General features: G+C 40.2%; 1 protein-coding gene across 1 annotated transcript in view; it reads right to left on the bottom strand.

Moving 5' to 3' along the window:
• Nucleotides 1–22214, bottom strand: part of APC4 (Transducin/WD40 repeat-like superfamily protein) — a 163280-nt gene that overhangs the window by 58303 nt on the left and 82763 nt on the right. The window contains exons 8-10 of the mRNA XM_090013365.1: nt 11620–11780; nt 11384–11484; nt 11243–11317 (exon numbers count right to left, since the gene is read on the bottom strand). Coding sequence (XP_089869491.1) covers nt 11243–11317; nt 11384–11484; nt 11620–11780 — 337 coding nt within the window. The remainder of the gene's footprint in view (nt 1–11242; nt 11318–11383; nt 11485–11619; nt 11781–22214) is intronic.

Raw genomic sequence — 22214 nt, 5'->3', positions numbered from 1 at the left:
ATAGATCCCAAATATTTGAAACAGTCATCCACCGATATTTCTTCCTCGCCAAGCTTCACTACACTCTCATCACTACTGCGTTGCTTACTAAACCGACATTCCATATATTTTGTCTTACTCTTACTCAACGTAAAACCTCTTGCTTCCAATATCTTTCTCCATAATTCTAACTTAGCATTAACCCCAGCCCTAGACTTATCAATCAAAACAATATCATCAGCAAACAACATACACCACGGCACATTTTCTTGAATTGATTTCGTAAGCTCATCCATCACTATAGCAAATAGGAAAGGGCTTAATGTATATCCATGATGTAACCCAACTGTTATAGGAAAATTGTTTGTCACCCCTCCACAAGTGCGAACATTGGTTACCACTCCTTCGTACATATCTTTAATTATACTAATGTACTTGAGAGAAACACCTTTCTTCATCATTGTCCACCAGAGAACATCCCTAGGTACTCTATCGTATGCCTTCTCTAAATCAATAAAAACCATATGAAAATCTTTGTTCCTCTCTCTATATCTCCCAATAATTTGTCTAAGAAGATGCATAGCTTTCATAGTTGATCTTCCAGGCATAAAACCAAATTGATTCTCCGATATCATGACAACCTTCCTTTTTTTATTAGGTGTTGGTTCAATATGCTTTTGATCCTTTCGAACACAAAAATGGTATCGTAATATATAGAGCTTAGTGACTTTTCATCACCACGACCACCATCGTCTGCTAATTTTTCTTGTATGTTAATCTCATATTCTTTAGAATAATCTCATATTCTTTAGAATAATCTCATATATTTTAACTTTTGTAGGTTAATCTCATATATTTTTCAGTTATTTCAGTTATGTAATAAGTTTCTTAGTATATTTTAACTTTTTTTGGTTAATCTCATATATTTTCCAATTATATAATCAGCTTTTAGTTACTTTTATATGTTAATCTCATATTTTTTAGTACTTATTTGAGATTTTCTATTTCTTATTGGTTATTATTTCATCAATAAAGCATTTCTTTATTTATTTGTATTTTTAGATATTTTTTATAATTTTTTTAAAGTTTTCAAAAAAAAATTGAGGCTTACGCTTTACGCCTCGCCTCGATTTTTGGTGGAGCACCTCGCTACGCCTCAACGCTTTTCACAACACTGCTTTACACTAATGAAATGAAACAATTATCATATCATCAATTCATCATTCAATAAATTAATTTACCAATCTACAATTGATATTCCTAATCAATAAAAAAATAACACCAAAATAAAACCTAGGCCTTAAACCAACTTAGACCCCACACCAGGCATGGGTTCACCAGAACTGAACTTAGCCCCATGCCAAGCCTGGTTTACTTGTGCCAGGTCTGGGTTTACGCAAACATAGGCCACTGCGCCAAGGAGGGGAGGAGGAAGAAGAAGACAAGAGAGAGAGAGAGAGAGACCTCACTAGGTTAGGGCTGCCGAAGAAGGGGAACAATGAACCCATTGGAGGAGGAGCAAAGCCACCATTAGGAGAGGAGCAAGGAGGAGGTGTCGGGTGAAAGAAGGGGGGGTTATTACAAAGTACAACGGTCGACTCTTTATAAACAAGAGACAACTCTTAATACAGCGCCGACTCAAAATACAGAGGGTCGACTTAAGATACAGAGGGTCGACTCAAAATGTAAAGGATCAACTCAAATTGGTCAGGTTCATATAGTACACAACAGGGGTTGACTCTTCAGAGACGAGGGTCGACCCTTACTGGTCCAGAATAACACAACCATCACAAGTGTTGACCCTTCAAAAGCAAGGGTCGATTATCAGGCCTAGCTAGCTACTTTGTGAAGCAAAAAGGGGTCGACCCTATCCTATAGGAGTCGACTCATGTGCTTCACAGTCTTGGTTTTCTCCTACTAAAACCAAGGTATTTACTAAATTTTACCAAAGATAATTTCACATGATATATGTAAGACCCGGCCTTTTCAAAATATATATATATATATATATAGGATCTGGGTTGGATCCGAATCCAGACCTAAAATGCCCCCCGTGCTTAAATATAAGCACTAAGGGGGGGGGGGGGGGGGGGGGGGGGGGGGGGCTTCCCTTTATACACTCAGGAACCCCCTCTCTCGACTCTCTCTCCCTGACTCACCCCTTCTTGCCTGCGTACCCCCTCTCCCCTGTGTTTGCTGGCAACCTCCAACCACCCCCCACCGGAGCCCTGCGCTGGCGACCTCTTCGGTACGACTCCATCCCCTCTGTCCCTCTCTACTCGCTCTCTTTTTCCTCTTCTCTTTGTCTCCCTCTGTCTCCTTGGCTCGCAAGGAGGGGTGCCGCCCCCTCCCTCTTCTCTCTCCCTTCTTGATTTGCCAGGGAGGGGTGCAGCCCTCCCACGCTCCCTGCTCCCTCTCTGTATCGATTTTGCAGGGAAGGGGCGCTGCCCCCTTCCTTGTTCTCTCTCTCTCTCTCTCTCTCTCTCTCTCTCTCTCTCTCTCTCTCTCTCTCTCTCTCTCTCTCTCTCTCTCTCTCTCTCTGTTTAGGTGGGGCCAGGCTCGGCCCACCCCTCTCTCTGTTTGGGTGGGGTGGGCTCGGCCTGGTAGCCGAGCCTCTCTCTCTCTCTCTCTCTCTCTCTCTCTCTCTCTCTCTCTCTCTCTCTCTCTCTCTCAGGGTTGGGACCAAGCTCGGACGGACAGTCGAGCCCACCCCACCCCTCTCTCGGTTTGAGTTGGTGTCGGGCTCGGCCAAGTAGTCGAGCCAACTGCACTCCTCGTGTTGTCAGGTCGGTGGGCAGGGGTGTGCCCCCTTACTCTTTCTTTTGTCAGACCGGTGGGCAAGGGCGAGGGTCGACACTTCATTTTAATAAAGGAACTCACTTGTGCCATTGCCGCAGTACTACGAGTCTTTTAGCGCACTCCATCGGCGCAATAGACTCTATGCATGCATCGAGGCACGAGCCACTTATCACCTATGCTCGAAAACGTCAGCATAACAGACATTTTCCGAGGTAGGAAAAAGTTGCACAATGGACAATGAAAGACAAATCTTAAAACTTGTGAATTAAATAATATATATATATAAAAGTTATGCATTTAATTCAAGGACACAGTTTTGCGATCCTTGTCATCTTTCCTTTATGTCATTTACTTTGTCGTTGCGCTATCAATTGCATAGGCTACAGATTACGCATTTAATTCAAGGATACAATTTTGCAATCCTTGTCCTCTTTCTTTTATGGCATTTATGTTGCCGCCGCGCTATCACGTGCACAGGTTAGTACTTACACATTTAATTCAAGGATGCAGTTTTGTGATCCTTTTCTTCTTTCTTTTATATCATTTATTTTCTCATCACGCTATCACGTGCACAGGCTTTTGCATACGCATTTATTTAGCCGAGGTACGGTTTCGTACCTCATGCATTGCTTATGCATTTATTTAGCCGATATATGGTTTTGTACCTCGTGCACTGCTTACGCGCTTTTTAGCTCGATGTGTGGTTTCGCACATTGAGTCTTGCTTTATACATTGTTGTCGCGCAGTAATGTGCACAGGCTTGCATTATAATATATGTATTATTTTTACATAAATGCAACCTCGTGGGACTCGCAAGAGTGTATCCAAACCTACCAGTTTTCTACTCGCTCTTTTTCAAAAGACACGAGTTTGTGCATGGGCGCTATAGTTTTAAAGAAAAAGGGATTCCTTGCGAGGATCCAGCTTTTCAAATACGTAGTTTTTACAAAGAAAATTTCATACACTGAAGGGTTGCCAAATTGCAACTAAATTTTTTCAAGTCGGCATATTACGATGAAATATTTTACAAGCTCGGTTTTATATCCGATATGACCCGGATATCCCTGGATGGGGCGTGGGAATGTGTTTGGGCAGGGTTTGTGCTGAGAAACTCATACCCCTTTTATCGTAAGCAGTATCGCGAGACATGAGCAGCATGTTGATACTACGATAACTGGATGAGAGATTCGTGGCAATCTCGTATCGTGCAAATTGCAAATGTTATAAAAATAGTTGGAAAGACCAGATCATGTCAAACTAAATTACATAGTTCCATCGTTTCTTTTACGAAACATTAAGTTGGGGTTTCTTTTAAGAAACTATTACCCCACTCATCGTAGCTGTGATTTTAGACATTCACGGCATGTTTGTACTACGATGATTGGATGAAAAGTTCGTCTAACCTCAAAGCGTGCGAATAACACATTGTGGAAATCACATAATAGTGATGATCGCCTTCACAGGCAAGATGCTCGAGCTGGTTTGAAAGACCAGAGCATGTAGAATGGGACTTGAGTTAAGTAAGAACTGACGTACCCTTTTGCCTCTTGTTTTTCGTGATAAGAGAGGATGGGATGGTACAAAAAATCCGATGGACAGGTTGTTAACAACCGCCCCTCGAGCAAATGACTCAGTGTCCCAAGTCATCGGAGTTAGGAGACGGGACTACCAGAAATTATCCTAGGTGGTAGCTTCCATGGACTTCTGTGGAAGTTGGATGCATCCTTTGCCACGTATGCCTTTGGAGAATCCTCTCTTGGTTATCGACCGTCCCCTTATGAACGGACTCAGCTAGCTGTTCGGGGTATCAAAAATACATAGCATAACAAACCCCCGGATAGTCTCAGTTGTTTCTATGTTTCGCTCATGTACGTATTACGAACAAACATATATTTTAATCTCACATAATACCAAGCAATTTGGGTAAGAATACCTATCTCAAAAAGTTGTATAACGACGGTGAACAGTTAAGGGAGGTGGTAGCTCGATAGCAGTTGGGTGGCAACGTGAGCTGGAAACGGCAGAGAGGAATAGGGATGGTGGCAACGTGAGGGTCGGCAAAGCCGCACTGAGTCGAGCTCAGTCCAGCGATGGTGGAGAGAGACGGAGATGGTGTGGTGGTGCTGGCCACCACCATGAAATCTAGAAAGAGAGAGAGACTCGTATGTGAGGAAAATAAGAGAATGAGAGTGAAAGGAAGTGAGAAGGAGAAAAAGAGCAAACATGGAATGAGAGTGAGAGTTGAAAAGAAGTCGTCATTATGTATATGCAGGACCCGATCCGATCTATATACTGGATCGGGTCCAGACCCAATCAATGTATAATGTAAATTACAATGTTATTAAGGGGTATTTATGTACCCTAGAATTACATACTCAATATATTAATAGACTGAAAGGCGCAGCCACAAAGGTCTGACGCCCTCTCTCTCTCTCTCTCTCTCTCTCTCTCTCTCTCTCTCTCTCTCTCTCTCTCTCTCTCTCTCTCTCTCTCTCTCTCTCTGGGTGATAGGTCTGTGTAGAGATCAAGGACCCCTTTCTCACATGGTATCAGAGTAGCGTGACGTCTGGGAGTGAAGAGTTGTCTCATTTTCATCCTATCAACGTGAAAGTCGACAGGCGCGTGGATCTGACCAAGTCTGGGTGTAAAAAGCTCGATTTTGGTTTCACGGTGACAGGCACGTTAATCTGTGAAAAACTCGACCTCCTGTGCTTCTCGGTCACAGGTAGTTCTTCTCTCTTTGTCAACTTATTCACCTTTAATCTGAAATCATACCTCTGTTTTTACTTCACATCACTGTGGTTCTTCTGTTTTTCTACAATTTGTGCTTCTGAAATCTCTGTTAACCTCTGTTGTTTCGTCGGTTCTGAAATCACTTTTGATCGCATTTTCTGAAATCGCATTATTCTTTTTCTGTTTTTCTCTTTCTGTTTGCCGAGTACAGCCACGTGAAATTGATCCAACACGTGAACTTGTTTCTCCAGCTTTTCTGTTAGCCGAGACATGCTTCTACTATCTGTTAGTCGAGTGCTCTGTTAGTCGAGTGCTCTGTTAGCCGAATCCAGCCACGTGAAATTGATTATCTTTCTGTTAGCGAAGTCCAGCCACGTAATTTTGATCAAACACGTGAAGCTGATTAGCCGAGCCCTCTATTTTGTCTCTCATACCTAAGTGTCAGTTCAGGTTCTCTCTTAAATGGATTTCACTCATGCACAGTCATGTCTGTCCTCCAGCTTTCTCGGTCAACTAGTCTCTCAAAAACTGAATAACTCAAATTTCTTAACCTGGAAAAGACAGATCATCCCATTTATAAAGAGTCAGGACCTCTCTGGTCGTCTGGATGGATCGGTTCCACCGCCTCCAGAATTCATTTCGCAGGAAAAAGCGGACGATAAAGGAGAACAATCTATTGTTCTTCACAAGAATCCAGAATATGTTGCTTGGATGAAGAGGGATCAATCGCTAGTGGCATACATCACTTCAACTCTCTCACAGGAGGTCCTTGTTGCCCTTCCTGATGATTGTTCGGCCAAGGAACTGTGAGACAAGTTAGTTCAAACATATTCACAAATTTCTGAGGCAAGAATTATGTTTCTTAAGCGAGATTTTCAAATGTTGAAGAAAGATTCCATGTCTATTATGGAATACCTGAACATAATGAAAGGCATCACAGACCAGCTGGCTATTGTTGGGTGTCTTGTCAGTGAAAAAGATAAAGTGCAACAAACCTTGAGTGGATTGGGGCCAGACTATCATGTTATGACGACAACCTTACTATGTTTACCAGAACTTCCAAAGTTTGAAGATCTTCATGCGAAATTATTGCAATATGAAATGACTCTGAAAGGATCTTCTGAAGATTCTCATAGACATTCAGGAACCCAAGTTGTGCTAGCTACGGGAATGAGTTATGGTCGAGGACGAGGAAGTTTCTTTCGAGGAAAGGGAGGCTAAGGGAGAAATACCTATGGAGGTCGTGGTATACTTCCAACACCCAATATATAAGGACAAAGACCCATTCCCACCTGTTTTCTATGCAACAAGAAAGGGCACATTAAAGCAAATTGTTGGTTTAATCCTCAAAACAAAGGGAAAGCCCCAGAAGCAGAGGCTAGGAAGGATGGAGAAGTAAAGGAGTTGTTGTTGGCAGCCTTGGCAGGATTGAATATGAAGCAAAATGACGAAAGCATTTGGTATGTCGACTCCGGAGCAGCTACTCATGTCACGGGTGATGTAGGTAAACTCTTGACTCTTCCTCCTTATGTTGGTAAGAATAGCATAGTCACAGGAGATGGATCTCATCACTCTATCTCACATATTGGAAATGCCATTATACCCATGTCAAAGTCCTCTCTTAATCTTCCAAGTGTCATCCATGCACCTAATATTCAAAAGAACATTGTTTATGTCTCAAAACTTGTTGATGATGTTAATGCTTCAGTTGAATTTACTCCCTCTTTTGTTTATATCAAGGATCTTCGCACGAGGAAGACATTCGCTGAAGGAAAACGATGGGGCAACATGTACATCTTTCAAGAAGATCCTTCCTCTGTTCATTCCGACTATTCATCCTTGAAGCCTCACCAACGTCAATTTTTTTATCCTGATTTTGTGTTTACTATTTCTGAATGTAATAAGCTAAGACTTTGGCATAGTCGTCTTGGCCATTGTGGTCACCATTTTATTGAAAAAATTGTCTTGAATAATCTCATTCCTAAGTCCAGTCTGAGTTCAGAGGTCATTGATACAAAGTGTTCTAGTTGTCATTTATGTAAGAGTCATGTTTTACCATTCGCTTCCATTAATAAAAGAGCTTCAAGGTCATTTGAGGTCATTTGTTCAGATGTCTATAAATATTATCTTATTTTCATTGATAGTTACTTGCGTTATACTTGGATATTTTTTATGAAGCACAAATCAGAAGTCCTTGGATTGTTCCAGAGATTTCATTCTTTTATTCAAAATCATTTCTCTACCAACATTCTCAATTTCCAATGTGATGGAGGAGGTGAATTCTCCTCGATTGACTTTGTTAGTTTCCTTCAACATAATGGGATAAAGAGAAGAGTGTCTTGCCCGCATACACCTCAGCAAAATGGGATTGTTGAAAGGAAGCATCGACATATTGTTGAGACTGCAATGAGCATAATGCACGAGAGCAATCTCCATGTATCATTATAGACTGAGGCTTTTCAGTCCACAATTCATGTGATAAATCGACTGCCCATGAGTATCTTAGAAAATAAGTCACCATATTTCTCTCTATTTGGCATACAACCTGATTATCATGAATTAGGTGTGTTTGGGTTTGTTTGCTATGTTCACATTAACAGCTCACTAAGGCACAAGTTCCAAGATAAAGCCTTAAAATGCAGGTTTATAGGATATGCAGAAGACTACAAAGGGTACAGGTTCTATGATCCCCTGAGTAAGTGTGTCAAAATATCGAGAAATGTAGTTTTCGATGAAATGAACTTTGATGATCTGCCTGCTAATTCAAGCCTTCATGCTGATAACTCAAGCCCCAGCGTTAAGGTATACTACCCATGGTTAAATTCAGAACTCTTTTCCAATAGTAAAGCAGACTGTCCCGCAAACTGCAGTCAGAAGGAGACACATGAGGAATCAGCCAATGAAACTCAAACGGAAGAGACTGTTACACAGGACTTGGAGCCAACAAGGTATAAGGGTGTTGTGTACACCCGGCGAGAGAAAGAGACCTCATTCATTCCTTGTACAAGTACGGATCCATCTGATCCCGCTTCATAGATGATGGATATCAGAAGATCCTCACGGATTCGACATCTGGTTGACAGGTGGGTAAGTTATAAAAAACTTTCATTGGATTTTCAGTTATTCTTGACATCCATAAGTAAAGAGGATGAGCCTCTCATGTTCTATCAAGTTGCGAGCTCTAGAAGATAGGTAGAAGCAATGAATGAAGAAATGGAGGCCTTACATGAATGTGGGACATGGGAGATTGTACCTAGACCACTAAACATAAATGTTGTTGGGTCAAAATGGGTGTACAAGATAAAGTATAAACCAGATGGGAGCATCGAAAGGTACAAGGCTAGACTTGTAGCCAAGGGATTCACACAAGAGGAAGGACAAGACTTTGATGAAACTTTTAGTCTTGTAGTTAAAATGGGGATCATTCGTATCGTGTTGAGTCTAGCCATTGAACATGGATGGACATTAAGCCAGCTGGATGTAAAAAATGCATTTCTGCACGGGGATTTAAAAGAGGAGGTCTACATGAAACAACCCACTGGATATGCAAAACGAGACGCCAAAAAATATGTATGCAAGTTAAAGAGAGCACTCTATGGTTTGAAACAAGCTTCTCGTTCCTGGTTCGACAGTTTTTCTCTAGAGATACAAAAGCATGGCTTCTCTCGGTCCCTTCTGGATCACTCATTATTTATTCACAATTAGCAAGGTGTCACTACTCTTCTATTGATATATGTAGATGACATCATCATCACAGGGATCTGTAAAAGTCACATTGAGCAGGTGAAAAAGTTATTAAATCAGAGATTTAAGATGAAAGATTTGGGAGAACTGCGTTATTTTCTTGGGGTAGAAGTTGATAAAAGATCTGATACACTCACACTTACTCAACACAAATACACGTTGGACATCATCAGCAGAGCAGGCATGACAGATTGTAAGCCGTTAACAACTCCAAGTGTCATTCATCAGAAACTGAGTTCAAAGGAAGGGGATATATATGGAGATCCCACTAAGTATCGCAGCTTAGTTGGCATGTTGCAATACCTAACTTTTACTAGACCTGATATAGTGTACTCGGTTAATCAGGTGTCCCAGTTTATGCATGAACCTCGTATGTCACATATAGAGGCAGTCAAACGAATACTTCGTTACCTGAAGGGTACAGTTGGTGATGGGCTGGTATACAAGAAAAGAGAATTAGATCCAGGCGAGGGCCATGAGATCGTCATTTATGCTGATGTTGATTGGGCGGGTGATCCAAATGAACGACGATCAGTATCCGGTTATTGCAACTTCATTGGATCAAACTTGGTATCCTGGAGCAGTAGAAAACAAAAGGCGGATGCTAGGTCAAGCACTGAGGCTGAATACAGATCGATGGTTGCTGCCACGGCTGAGGCTACATGGATAAGACATCTCCTGACATAAATGGGAGAACCGATTGCTCGGTCAATGCTACTGTGTGACAATCAAAGTGCCATCAACATGTCGATCGGGTCCAGACCCAATCAATGTATAATGTAAATTACAATGTTATTAAGGGGTATTTCTGTACCCTAGAATTACATACTCAATATATTAATAGACTGAAAGGCGCAGCCACAAAGGTCTCTCTCTCTCTCTCTCTCTCTCTCTCTCTCTCTCTCTCTCTCTCTCTCTCTCTCTCTCTCTGGGTGACAAGTCTGTGTAGAGATCAAGGACCCCTTTCTCACAAGAGTGTTACTGGGGGTATTTGTAGGGAGAAAGGAGTGAGGGAGGTGACACTTGCAAAGGTGATGACCAAGTGTAGGGGAAAAGTGGTCATGTGTATGGGGGAAAGAAAAGCATGAGTGAACAAGAAAACCATGAGTGGGCTTTGTGTTTGGATCTTGGATGTGGTTTGGATTCAAATTGTGATCCAATCTAGGTCTAAACTAGAACTGGTTTGGTTAGGATCTAGTTTTACCAACTAGATTTCACTTTAGTTAATGTAACTACGTCCCAAAACAACCCTTATAATTATGAAATTCCCACATAACTCTGAAAAAAAATAATTTACTCACTTGCCATTATGTCAAAAGTTAATGACATGCATGTCTCTGAGTCAATCAACATAAGTTTGGATGACTATGATCCGCAAGTCATAATTATCCCTGTAACTTTGCAAAAATGACTATTTTGCCTCTAAAACTTGTCGGGCAAGCTCCGAACTCGTTTCAACTTCATTTTTAACGAAATAAAAACCGTTCTTGAAATTTTGATACGAACGCAACCACATGCACTAAAGTTACAAAAATAGGCCTCAAAATTTCCATAATATTTCACTTAAAATTTTTGGATATTACACAAACTTTACATTGTTTTTTCTCTTGCTTCTGTGAAGGATCTTCACACAAAGCACATATTTCAATAAGGGGAAAAGGTATGGAGACTTGCATGTCATTAATGAAGTCACTCGTGTTCCAAGAATACTTCTTGACCCTCATGTTCATCATTTTGACTAGTTTGAATGTGTCCAATTAGAGGATTAAGTTGTAGGACGGAAAACTTGATCAGAGCCACTCTAGACTTTTAGATACAATTCTGTAATAAAGATATTTCTTTCAAGAATAAGCTGCCCAAATATTTTATTTCTTGTTGTCCTACTTACTGAGTTTGTAAGATTAATGAATTACCCTTTGCAGTTTGGACATTTTGATAAAAAATATTTACTTCCATGTGAATTAGTACATTGTGATGAAAATATTACCTGGAGATGTTCACGAACTATCAAATGCATCTCTTTCCCAGCACTATCAACGGATTTTGCAACACGTTTCAATCCCTGGAAAATGCCACAATATTAAATAGTTGGTGTGTTAGTTTCAAAAAATGAGCAATTTGATAGTACCAGTTCACCAAGGGAGTTAACTAGAAACTGATGAACAGCGGGGCTTGTCCTGGCACCACATAAAAGACTGAGAAACTCTTCATGGGAACTGGAGTCAAGACCTATAAAACAAAAATGACGAGCCAAAAAGTACATCTAAACCACACAGATAAATACCTGTTTCACCTAACACAGAAAGGGGAAAAAGAGGAAGTAAATGAACTTTTTGTTTTAGAAAATGAGTTACTAGTAGCTACCGTGATCAACAATCAAAGAAGATAGAGAACTGAACTTCTCATGGAAGTTATTCATCGCATCAGACCATTGCTTATGCACCAATGAGAGAGAAACCCGAACAACCTCAATTAGTTCAAGGATGTTTGAAGCTTGTTGTGCCACTTGATGGAGTTCATTTTTCCTACAAAAGAAAATCTAAAATGAGATGAACACTTGCAGACATTATAATGCAATTCTACAAAAGAATCCATTGGCTTCAGCTGCTACTGGATCCAAAATTTAAAATCACTGAGCAAATTATTGGTGCTAGATAGCTAAATCTGTTACTACAACCATCAAAATCTGAAAGTTACCAGAGTAAAAACACTTTTTATCTCCTTTTTCTATATAATGGAAGACAAGGGACAACGGATTCCAGGTTGCAACAGTTAGGTGTCAACGGGTTGGAAGCCCTGCAGAAATGGGTGGGTCCGGTCCCAGATCAGTCTAAGAGGTGTTGGTACCAGATCCGCGCCCGACTGGACCTACCATAGGTAAAACCATACGCGAGTCCGATTACGATTAGATAAACCTGACCCATCCCATACCCTGTAAAATAGTATTTTTATATTTTTAATTAAAAAATATGTTAATTGGAACTCGGGTCAGATCCAGCTCTAGTATGAACATTTCATAAAACCATATCCGGTCATGGTTGGACCCTATAGGTCCAAGCTGAATTCTTTATCCAAACCTCTTTTCCTACCAAACTCGGATCCTATGTCACAGGGACTCGGCAAACCGGGTGCCTCACCCGTGTCGATGCGACGCGTGCGGGTACTGCACCCGGTGCGTTCAACCCGACCCTGGGTGAGTTGACCGCACCCAGGGTCATTTGTGTCCAATTTTTATATTAAAAAAAAAAAAATCTTCTGGGGGGCGCGGCCCCCCAAAGACCCCGCTAGGGGCACCTCCCCCCCCCCCCCCGCCGCCAACGGGACCCACGCCGGGGGGAGCCCCCGTACCCCCCTTTCTGCAAGGGCAAAAACTCTGAATCAGGCTCCACAACTCATCAGCTCGACCCCTCCCCTGCACAAAGAGGGCGTAGGGAGGGGGCTCGACCCGTCCCCTGCACAAATTATATATATATATATATATATATATATATATATATATATATATTTTTTTTTTTTTTTTTTTTTTTTTTTTGCCGCACCCCCGCACCCGAGTTTTTTGAAAGTGCCGCACCCGCACCCATGTGACATAGCTTGGATCCTATTACCCGAGATGGGTCAGAGCCAGGTCATACCCAACCTATTGACTCTGGTTGGCAGAGATATCACCACCCTTATATTTCTCATTGAGGTAGATCTAGCTGCTCCGTCCTACTCATCAGGTAGAGGTGCAGAATATTGCAGGGTTTCACTGAAAATTTGAAAGAATTGCAGCCACATAATTCCTAAGAACCCAAGCATGTATTCTTGTCTGACAGTGGAAAGAAGCATAATGAAGAACTGTGCAGCATGATATAAATCCAGGCAGCATAAGCATGATATAAATCCAACAAGAGCATTATATAGCTTTCAGGCAATACCTTGACAGAAAAGTGGGGCTGCACCCAGCAGAAACAAACACACAAGTCGCTTAAAATTTCCGTTCAGGCATATCAAAGGGAGATGAACCTAGTGAGAGCTTAAACATTCAATTTATTATGAAAACTCATCAGAACGACAATGATTACAATAAGAATGAACAACCTACATAACACCATATGCTTTTCACCAGTTTGGTTCTCATAGGAGGCATGGTGAATCATATTTCTCAAATGAATATAGATGGGTCTATTGCAGAAGGGGATAGGATTCTACATTGCACATCTGAAATTTTCAGAAAACACTACAGTAGGAAGATGGGTGGTGGAAGAAAGTTGTCTAGCCCAGAAATTAAGACACTCAATGAGAGGGAAATCAGCATTCTACAACATCCATTCTCAGAAGCAGAGATCAAGGAGAGGCAGTGTGGTCCTTAAGCTCGTGAGAAGGCTCGGCAACCAGATGAATTTTCCCCAGACTTTTCAAAATAACTCTGGGGTATCTGCAAATCTGACCTGTTGTATTTCTTTAAGGAATCTATGATAAAGGTAAATTGCTAGAGTTTAATAAAGCTGAAACTTGTTCTTAATCTGCAAGAAATTTGTAGTAGTGGACACTAATAGCTATAGGCCCATTTCTCTGCTGGGATCTGTTTATAAGTTACTTGCAATCACCTTGGCCACAAGAGAAAAACTTTCTTGAGTAGAATTATTGACCCAACACAGTGTCTAGTCGTCAAATCTAAGAGTGTGCCATCTTAGTCTCTAAATTAATACATTCTATTATTCAATCAAAGGGCTTACAACCCTGTTGAAGGTAGAGATCAAAAAGGTCTTTGATACGATTTATTGCGAGTACTTGCTCGAGATGATGTTGCATATGGAGATTGATTCATGGTGGATTAGTTGGATCTTAGAGAAGGTAACAAATGCTTTAGTTTCTATGTGCATCAAGGGAGTTGTTGAAGGGTTCTCCAGTCTACCACGAGGTCTTACACATGGTTTCCCCCTATGTCACCTGGGTACAGGTAGGGGTGCGGGTACAAGTACCGAGGGTACGACTCGGCAATTCCAAAAAATGTGGGTATGGGGTCACGACTATATATATATATATATATATATATATATATATATATATATATATATATATATATATATATATATATATATATATAACATAAATACAAAATAAATTCAAAATAAATTAAATACAATGTAAATATATATGCTATATCTAAAATATACATTATATACTAAAAATATAATTATAAATTATAAATTGAATACAAACTTGTATGTACGGAGGGTAAAATGGCGTGTCCATGTGTCGACGCGTGTCGACATGGGCAGACGCATGTCAACACATGTACGGAGGGCAAAATGGAATGTCCTTGTTACATAAGTTTCCCCTTGTGGACCTTGTTGTCTAATACTATGTCTACAGGGCTCACTGCTCTTTTTAGAAAGCTTCAGACTTGGCATTCATCTCTTCAGTAACATTCACAATGTATACATCTCTATACTTCAGTATGCACCCGCTTGGTTGTCAAAGACGGCTCCTAGGCGGCCTGGGCAGTTTGGGTGGTGGAGCCCTAATTTTCTGCCTAGACATTGCCTAGGTGGGGAAAGCCTAGGCGGTTTATAGTCGTTGACCAAGTGTCAACGACTATAAAAGGAGGTTGCTTTTCCCTTTTCTTTTCTTTTCTTTTCTTTTCATTTGCTTGCATTCAACTCTCTTAGGGCACAAAGAAGAAGAAGAAGAAAAAGTTTTTAAAAAAAAGGTACGCACTGTCTCTCGCTCAGTCTCTCTCTCTGTCACTCGCTTGGTCTCTCTCTCTCTTTGTCACTCATCTCTTTCTATTGCTTATTGTTGATTGATTTTATGTTGAATACATGTTTGTTATTAATTTTAGTAGTTTGTTTACAAATTTGTATGTTTTTTTTTATTTGGGGTACCACCTAAGGCTTTTTAGGGGGTTCACCGCCAAGGCTCCGCCTAGCGCCTATGACAACTAAGTGCACCCATGGTCCTTTTGATTTTTGGTGATGCTTCTGTATCACAAATTTGTAGGATTTCTTTGATTCTGAAATCGTTTGCTATGGTTTAGGTCTTAACATCAATGAATCCAACTATGACCTTTTGGTTTTTAATTCTAATAAGGCAACCCAAGAAACTGCTGAAAGGATATCTGGCTTAAAGGTGGGACCTATACCTCTTAAATATCTAGGTATGTCACTGTTACAGGGCATATCAAGGTTCTTTGTTGGTGTAACGCCCCAAAATTTAAAACTTACGAACCTTTCACAAAACAGGCAAGAGACTAGAAGAAAATCTCTTTCCTTTCAGAGTTTGTTTAAGAAATCAACGGAAGACTATTCTTTTGTTAAATTTAGAAAGGCAAACTGACAACTTTGGGCATGTTAGCTAAAAGAACCAAAACTCACAATCCATGTTACTTGCAAAACACCTGGAAAAGCCACTTTCATTATAAGAAGTACCCAAATAGTACAAAATTTGGATATCCCAAGGAAAATCCGTTACAAAACCCAAAAACGTTCAGAATGCGAGCTAAGAGCAGGAAGAGAAAATCTTGAAGCCATCGCCAATGGTGTACCTAATCATCACCTGTACCCATAGAATGGGTTAGTTTCGCGAAAAACTAATAGGTGCACAAGAGAGACTACAGGAAACTGAATTAAGTACATTTAATTCAGCATGCTAAGCAGTTTAAAGCAGATATGCAGTTAAACAAGTAAGCAGCTCAAAACAAGTAAGCAGTTCAAAGCAGGTAAGCAGTGCAACTGTCAAAACGCAACATGACGATTCATTTGATCGTAAGCTGTGAACTATCATGCAACAAGCAAGTCTCATGACCCATCAACCAGCATGAACAAACTTTATGTTTCGATATTAATGGCATGTGGGTACGCGCAGACAAATCGTAGAAACAACTGAGACAAGTTCGGGCGTCTGTTATTCTATGTATTTTCAATAACCTAAATAGCTAGTTGAGTCCGCTCCTAAGGAGACGGCTTTAGCCGAGAGAGGATTCCCGAAAAGCAGGTACTTAGCAACGGATGCATCAAACTTCTGCAGAAGTCCATGAGATCTACCACCTAGGATAATGTCTGATAGTCCCTTCCCCTAACTCCAATGACTGAGGAGGCCGGATCTTTGCCCGTAGGGTAGTTGTTAATAACCCATACATTGGAGTGTGTACTGCTCTGTCCTCTCCCTTGACAGACTACAAGAAGCGAATGAGTGTGTCAGGGGTAAGTTAACTGACGACTCATTCTATATGCTCTGGTCTTTTGACCAAATGAGCATCTTACCTGTGAAAGCGTGTCAGAAATGTCAACCTGCAATGGTTAGAGATGAGGTAAAGAGAGAAGAGAGGAGTCGGCAGCAATAGGGTTTTCCCTTTTCTTTTCTTATTTATAAGTGTTATACAGGGTATAACATTACACAAGTAATAAAGTTAAATTACAAACATGCCACCGCCCACGCATCCCGAGGTGGATCCTTGGAATGTGGTGTGGGTCGGATCCATGATCCAAACTAACAGCCTCCCTCAAGTTGAGTATGGTCTTTGATCATGCTAAACTTGTCTTTGAGTGCCCAAAACTGATGAGTGGATAATCCCTTGGTAAAGATGTGAGCAACTTGCATATCTGACCGAACATATGCAGGTTCAATTTCTTTTTCTTCCACCTTTTGTCTAACAAAGTGTTGATCGATCTCGATATGCTTCGTGCAACAATGAAGGATGGGATTGAAGGCAATATTAATAGCACTCTGATTATCGCAAAGAAGCATAGAGGACGAGATCGGTTCTTGTAATTCTTGCAGTAGGTGTCTCACCCATGTAACATTGGTTGTTCCTGCTGCCATTGCACGATACTCTGCTTCAGTACTAGATCGTGCGACTGCCTTCTGCTTCTTGCTACTCCATGTTACAATATTATTGCCAATAAGAATGCAATACCCCGAAACTGATCTGCGCTCGTCAGGATCACCAGCCCAATCCGCGTCTGTGTAGGTGAATAGTCAATGCCCTGATATATAAGTTGTGTCCTTGGTATACATCAAGCCATCTCCAATCGTACCCTTTAAACACCGAAGGATCCTTTTTACTCCTATATGGACATTTGTAGGAGCATGCATAAACTGTGAAGCCTGATTGACAGAGTATGCTATGTCAGGCCTAGTGAATGTTAAGTATTGTAACATCCCTACAACTCGACGATACAAAGTAGGATCATGATAAGTAATGCCTTCTTTAGCACTTAGCTTATGATTTAGAAGGCAAGGTGTGTTGATTGGTTTACAATTCTCCATCCCTGTAGCAAGTAAAATATCAATGGTGTACTTATGTTGGCTCAATGTAATAGTCTCATGTCGACTATCAACTTCCACACCCAGAAAATATCGCAAGGGACCCAAGTCTTTCATCTTGAATTTAGCCATCATCATAGACTTAACCCAAGATATGTGATCCTCATCACTCCCGGTAATAATGATGTCATCAACATATATAAGCACCCAAACAATGGTTGAATCACTTTTGAATATGAACAATGAATGGTCTAAAACACTTTTAGTGAACCCATGATGCTGGATTTCCGTGGAAAAACTTTCAAACCAAGATCAAGAAGCTTGTTTCAGGCCATAAAGGGAGCGTCGAAGTTTACAAACCCAATTTGATGAATCATGCATGCTATAACAAGGTGGGTGCTCCATGTAAACTTCTTCCTTTAGTTCACCATGCAGAAAAGCATTTTTAACATCAAGTTAACTGAGTGACTGTAACGCCCCGAAATCTTAACCCAAATTTTTGAGAATTTTTTTTTTTTTTATATATACAGCGGAAACCAGTCATACCGTAGGGCTAAGCATTCCAGAACATTACAGATGGAGCAAGACCAAAACATTCTTTTCATTTCAATATCAATGAAAACTAAGATCAGAGTTCTCACACTATCCTTGGAACAGTAAGTCCAAAATCCCGATCGAAGCCTCATCCTGCAGTCGCTCCTAAATCCAACTCTTCACCTAAAAATTTATAGGAATTAGACTACAACTGTCTAAGTAGGAAATCCGAAACTTTTAATGTGGTACATCATGAATCCAGTATGTGATATGGGTGTCCAGTAGGATGTTCAGTATATATCCCAAAAATAAACAAAGGTCTATTCTATGACAGTCAACAATTTACCAGAAATTAACTGACAGGTAACATTAATAGCAGTATTTATATATATCCCACCACCACAATATGAATCCACACAATTATTCAAAGAAATGCAATTATGACAATTCATAATTCAGGTATGTATTCACACCTCAAGGTACATCCATTATGCATAAAGAAACATTAAACCATACCATGATGCACAATCTTAGTACAACAAGACATTTAACATACATTGAAAGTTAAACATCACCCATCCACCAAACATATAACAATTAAGGAAAACAGATAATGTATGCATGTTTTAATGCATAACAAGAAAATGCATGACTATGTTTAATGTATGATTTCTTCTGTTATCTTTCATTTAAGTTTCATCTTTCCATATGCATGCCCTATTAGATGCACACATCTTTAAGTTCCTCTTTTTAATTACCGTGGCCCGCGGATACATCAAACGGGTACAAACCTCGAGGTCAAGTAGGTTCCAAGGGTAGCTTAACACAATTTGTATTTTATTACTGGGTTCCAACTTAGCCATCGACCGATATCAGGAAACAACACCATTCATCGGAACATTAGACCTCCAGATCTAATGTCGGGGACACAAGGGACACCCCATGCCCACAAGTGCCACTTCCTTGGTACCATAAACTCACAGTTGTGACTAACACACCACTCCCGGGTAAAGTGGCGGACTCTCCCTAAAACCGTGGCCAGGAGAAGAACCTCAATATCGGGTTCAGGGGCGACAACGCACACGGAGTTTTTGTATCCTCACAGTCTCCCCAAGACCGTATATCTAAGATTCTCATACTCCATATGAGATATCCCAGAATGTATATTACACTGTTCTTATTCATTATATTTTTATTAAAGTTAATTCTTTAAGTTTGCAACACCATATGCAAAAGTAAAGTGAAAAGGCTCGCATCCCCCCCTGCGAGAACCATCACGAGACTCCAGCCCGTGGAAACACATCGAACAGTGCAATATAGAACAATAATATAAAGTATGATCGATGCAATGAAACAATTAAAGAAAAAGTCAACCCAAGCTCAAGGCTCTCCAGGCTTGTGATGATTTATCCAGACCATCGATGCATCGTATGCAAAAATCATAACTTGCAATGTATGCAATAATACCAACATGATTCCAAATGCACATTCATTCATACCATTTTAACAATGTGCATGAGCTTCCACAGTCCTATGCATGTGTTCACCATCCATGTGTAAGTGCTTTCATGAAATCACTTAACACACATGCATTCATCCATCATCCATAAGTACATAAGAACATTTATACCTGATTTTACATGCTAAGCACACATCAATTTCATGTATGCACATATACTCAAAACAAATCCATAAATGCACGATAATTAAACAAGTCCCCTCAATATAGGCACAGGAAACCTTTTCATGTGTTAACATCCACACACATGAACATAACCCAGATTCAGCAATTGAAACTTCAAGGCTGCACGCATTCATATTATGTATGCGCCTATATCAAAATAAGACCTCTCATACGAAAGATAAGAGAAGAGAGAAGGCTAAATGACAGCAACAAGAGAGGAAAATGTAATAGGTTGCCCCCTCTAGGTTGATCTCACTGTGTATAACTGGTTCTCAGTAAAGTTCCATAAATGCCTTAGCATACATCAAAGCCAGTATGTAACAGATCCCATTATTAGATATTACCAAAAATCATTTTCAACATTAGAACTAACACCACCCCTTCAAGGATCTTAGTAAACCAATTTGTCATTTGCATAATCTCTAAATAAAAATTTTAGCCTAAAGCTCACCTTCAATCTTTTCTCGAGCAAAATGTTTGTCCAACTTTATGTTTTTAATCTTGTCATAATAGACCGGTCTAACAGATTTAAATTGTGCTTTTATCTTGTTACTTTAACCAGGATTTGCCGATATTAAAATTACACATTTTGTTGTAACATAAACAACAGATATGCGTTCATCAAGTATTATGAGAAGATGTTGTATATATAAACTCCTGCAATTACAAAGGCCATAGGCCTATTCTCGGTCCAAATGTTAACTCTTCCAAATATGTGTTGTTCCTTGCTACTACATGTAACTAAATGTGACCCCAAATACAAGCAACATCCTAGTATAGACATCAAATATTTCACATGTTACTAATTCTACAACACAACACTGATGCCCAGTTCATTCACCCCATTCTTGGTTCTATTTCAATATAATATGCAGGATTCAGTTAACATGATTGAGCAGTGAACATATCCACCCAAACGGGTAGTGACGTATTACAGAAAACGAACTCTACAGCCCTACTAGAGCCTGCTAATCTCGAACCCCACATGTGCATGAGACAAGTCTTCACATGTTCAGCAACCAAGTACAGGAATATCAGAATAATAAAAAGAATACAGTACAACCTACCATAGATGTACGTTACATTGGAAATACAATTTATGTAACATGTTTAGAAATATCGACCGTAAATGGTTGCAGTTGAAACAGGTTACAATTGAATAATAAAGCTTTATATTCGGCCAAACTGAATACTTAAAAATTCTGAACATCTTCAATGTATAGTATGTATGGTTTCATATCATGTTAGGACAACAAAAAAAACAACCAAACAATGTACATCATTATGAATGGTCTATCTTATGCTGCCATTACATATAACTGTTTATAATCATAAGGGAGAAATCGACCTACACAACATGAATGGGTTATTAATCATGAAATCAAACTCCAAAATTAACTCGTGAATGACACTTGGATCTATAATAATTCAAACTCGTTGAGGCAAACATGTACATGTTTATCATCCTAACGGAGCAATTGGTTTATACATTCTAAAAGGGGTTAGTGAGCATGCATTAAACCTCCCAAAAATTAATTCATAAAGACACTTGATTTTACAACAATTCAACTTGTTGAGGCCACTTCTCTTTTACAATATTTTACGCAGATTCAGTTCATGTGCATTTCCATGTGGAAAACAACACATTAACAAATCTTTGATCATGCTTGGAGTTCAGTAAATTAGATGAATATCCATAGAAAATAGGCAGACATATCGTGAATAATATCATGGCATAGCAGAAAATGCACAGCATGCCTATGTTTATACATCTATAATGCAACTAAACTGACTAAGCACGTATCCTGAGTGTGTGGTACTATCCGACAAAGAAAAGCAAAAATTTCAAATAAACAAAATTTGGAATACGTAAGCATCACTAAGCCACCTTAACCCCTATAAGGTGCAACTCGGTTATACATATACAATTAACACCGGGAGTTCGTAACCTTGAAAATTTCCATGGGACCACATCCACACCCATGCAAACTACTGAAAACCCTTTGTTTACTGGTTTAGCAATAATAGAGATCGAACATTTCTATCAAGCATTCCTCTTAGCGGTAACAGAAATTGAACTCAACACCCCCTTCACAAAGTAAATTCGAAACCCCCAAATCCAAGAAATTGTGATTATCAGTTTAGGGTTAGCATTGGCCCTAAGCAGTCGAAGTTTCCCCTTGACCAACCCACGCACAGGCGGATTCAATCCATGCTCCACACAAAAAGAGGCAGAAAACCTACCTTTCCGGTGCTTTTTCCTACGATCGGAGACTGCTATCGCGAGACGATGGTCGGTCGACTCAGGTAGCTCCTGCCGCCGTGAAGGGCGTGATCGGGAGGCTGCTGTCGATGGTCGACCTGTTGTTTCCACAGCCACGATGCCGATCGAGAGGGTGATGAGGAGATGCGGCGCTGGCGCAGTCGCACGCAGGGAGGGCAGAGACGAGAGGGAGCCGAGAGAAGGAGAGCGTGAAAGAACAAGGGAGAG

Source organism: Nuphar pumila, chromosome 1 (assembly GCF_984573655.1).
Source record: "Nuphar pumila chromosome 1, dmNupPumi1.hap1.1, whole genome shotgun sequence".
Classification (NCBI taxonomy): Eukaryota; Viridiplantae; Streptophyta; class Magnoliopsida; order Nymphaeales; family Nymphaeaceae; genus Nuphar; species Nuphar pumila.
Note: the sequence above shows the minus strand (reverse complement) of the source record. Positions and strands in the feature narration are given on the sequence as shown.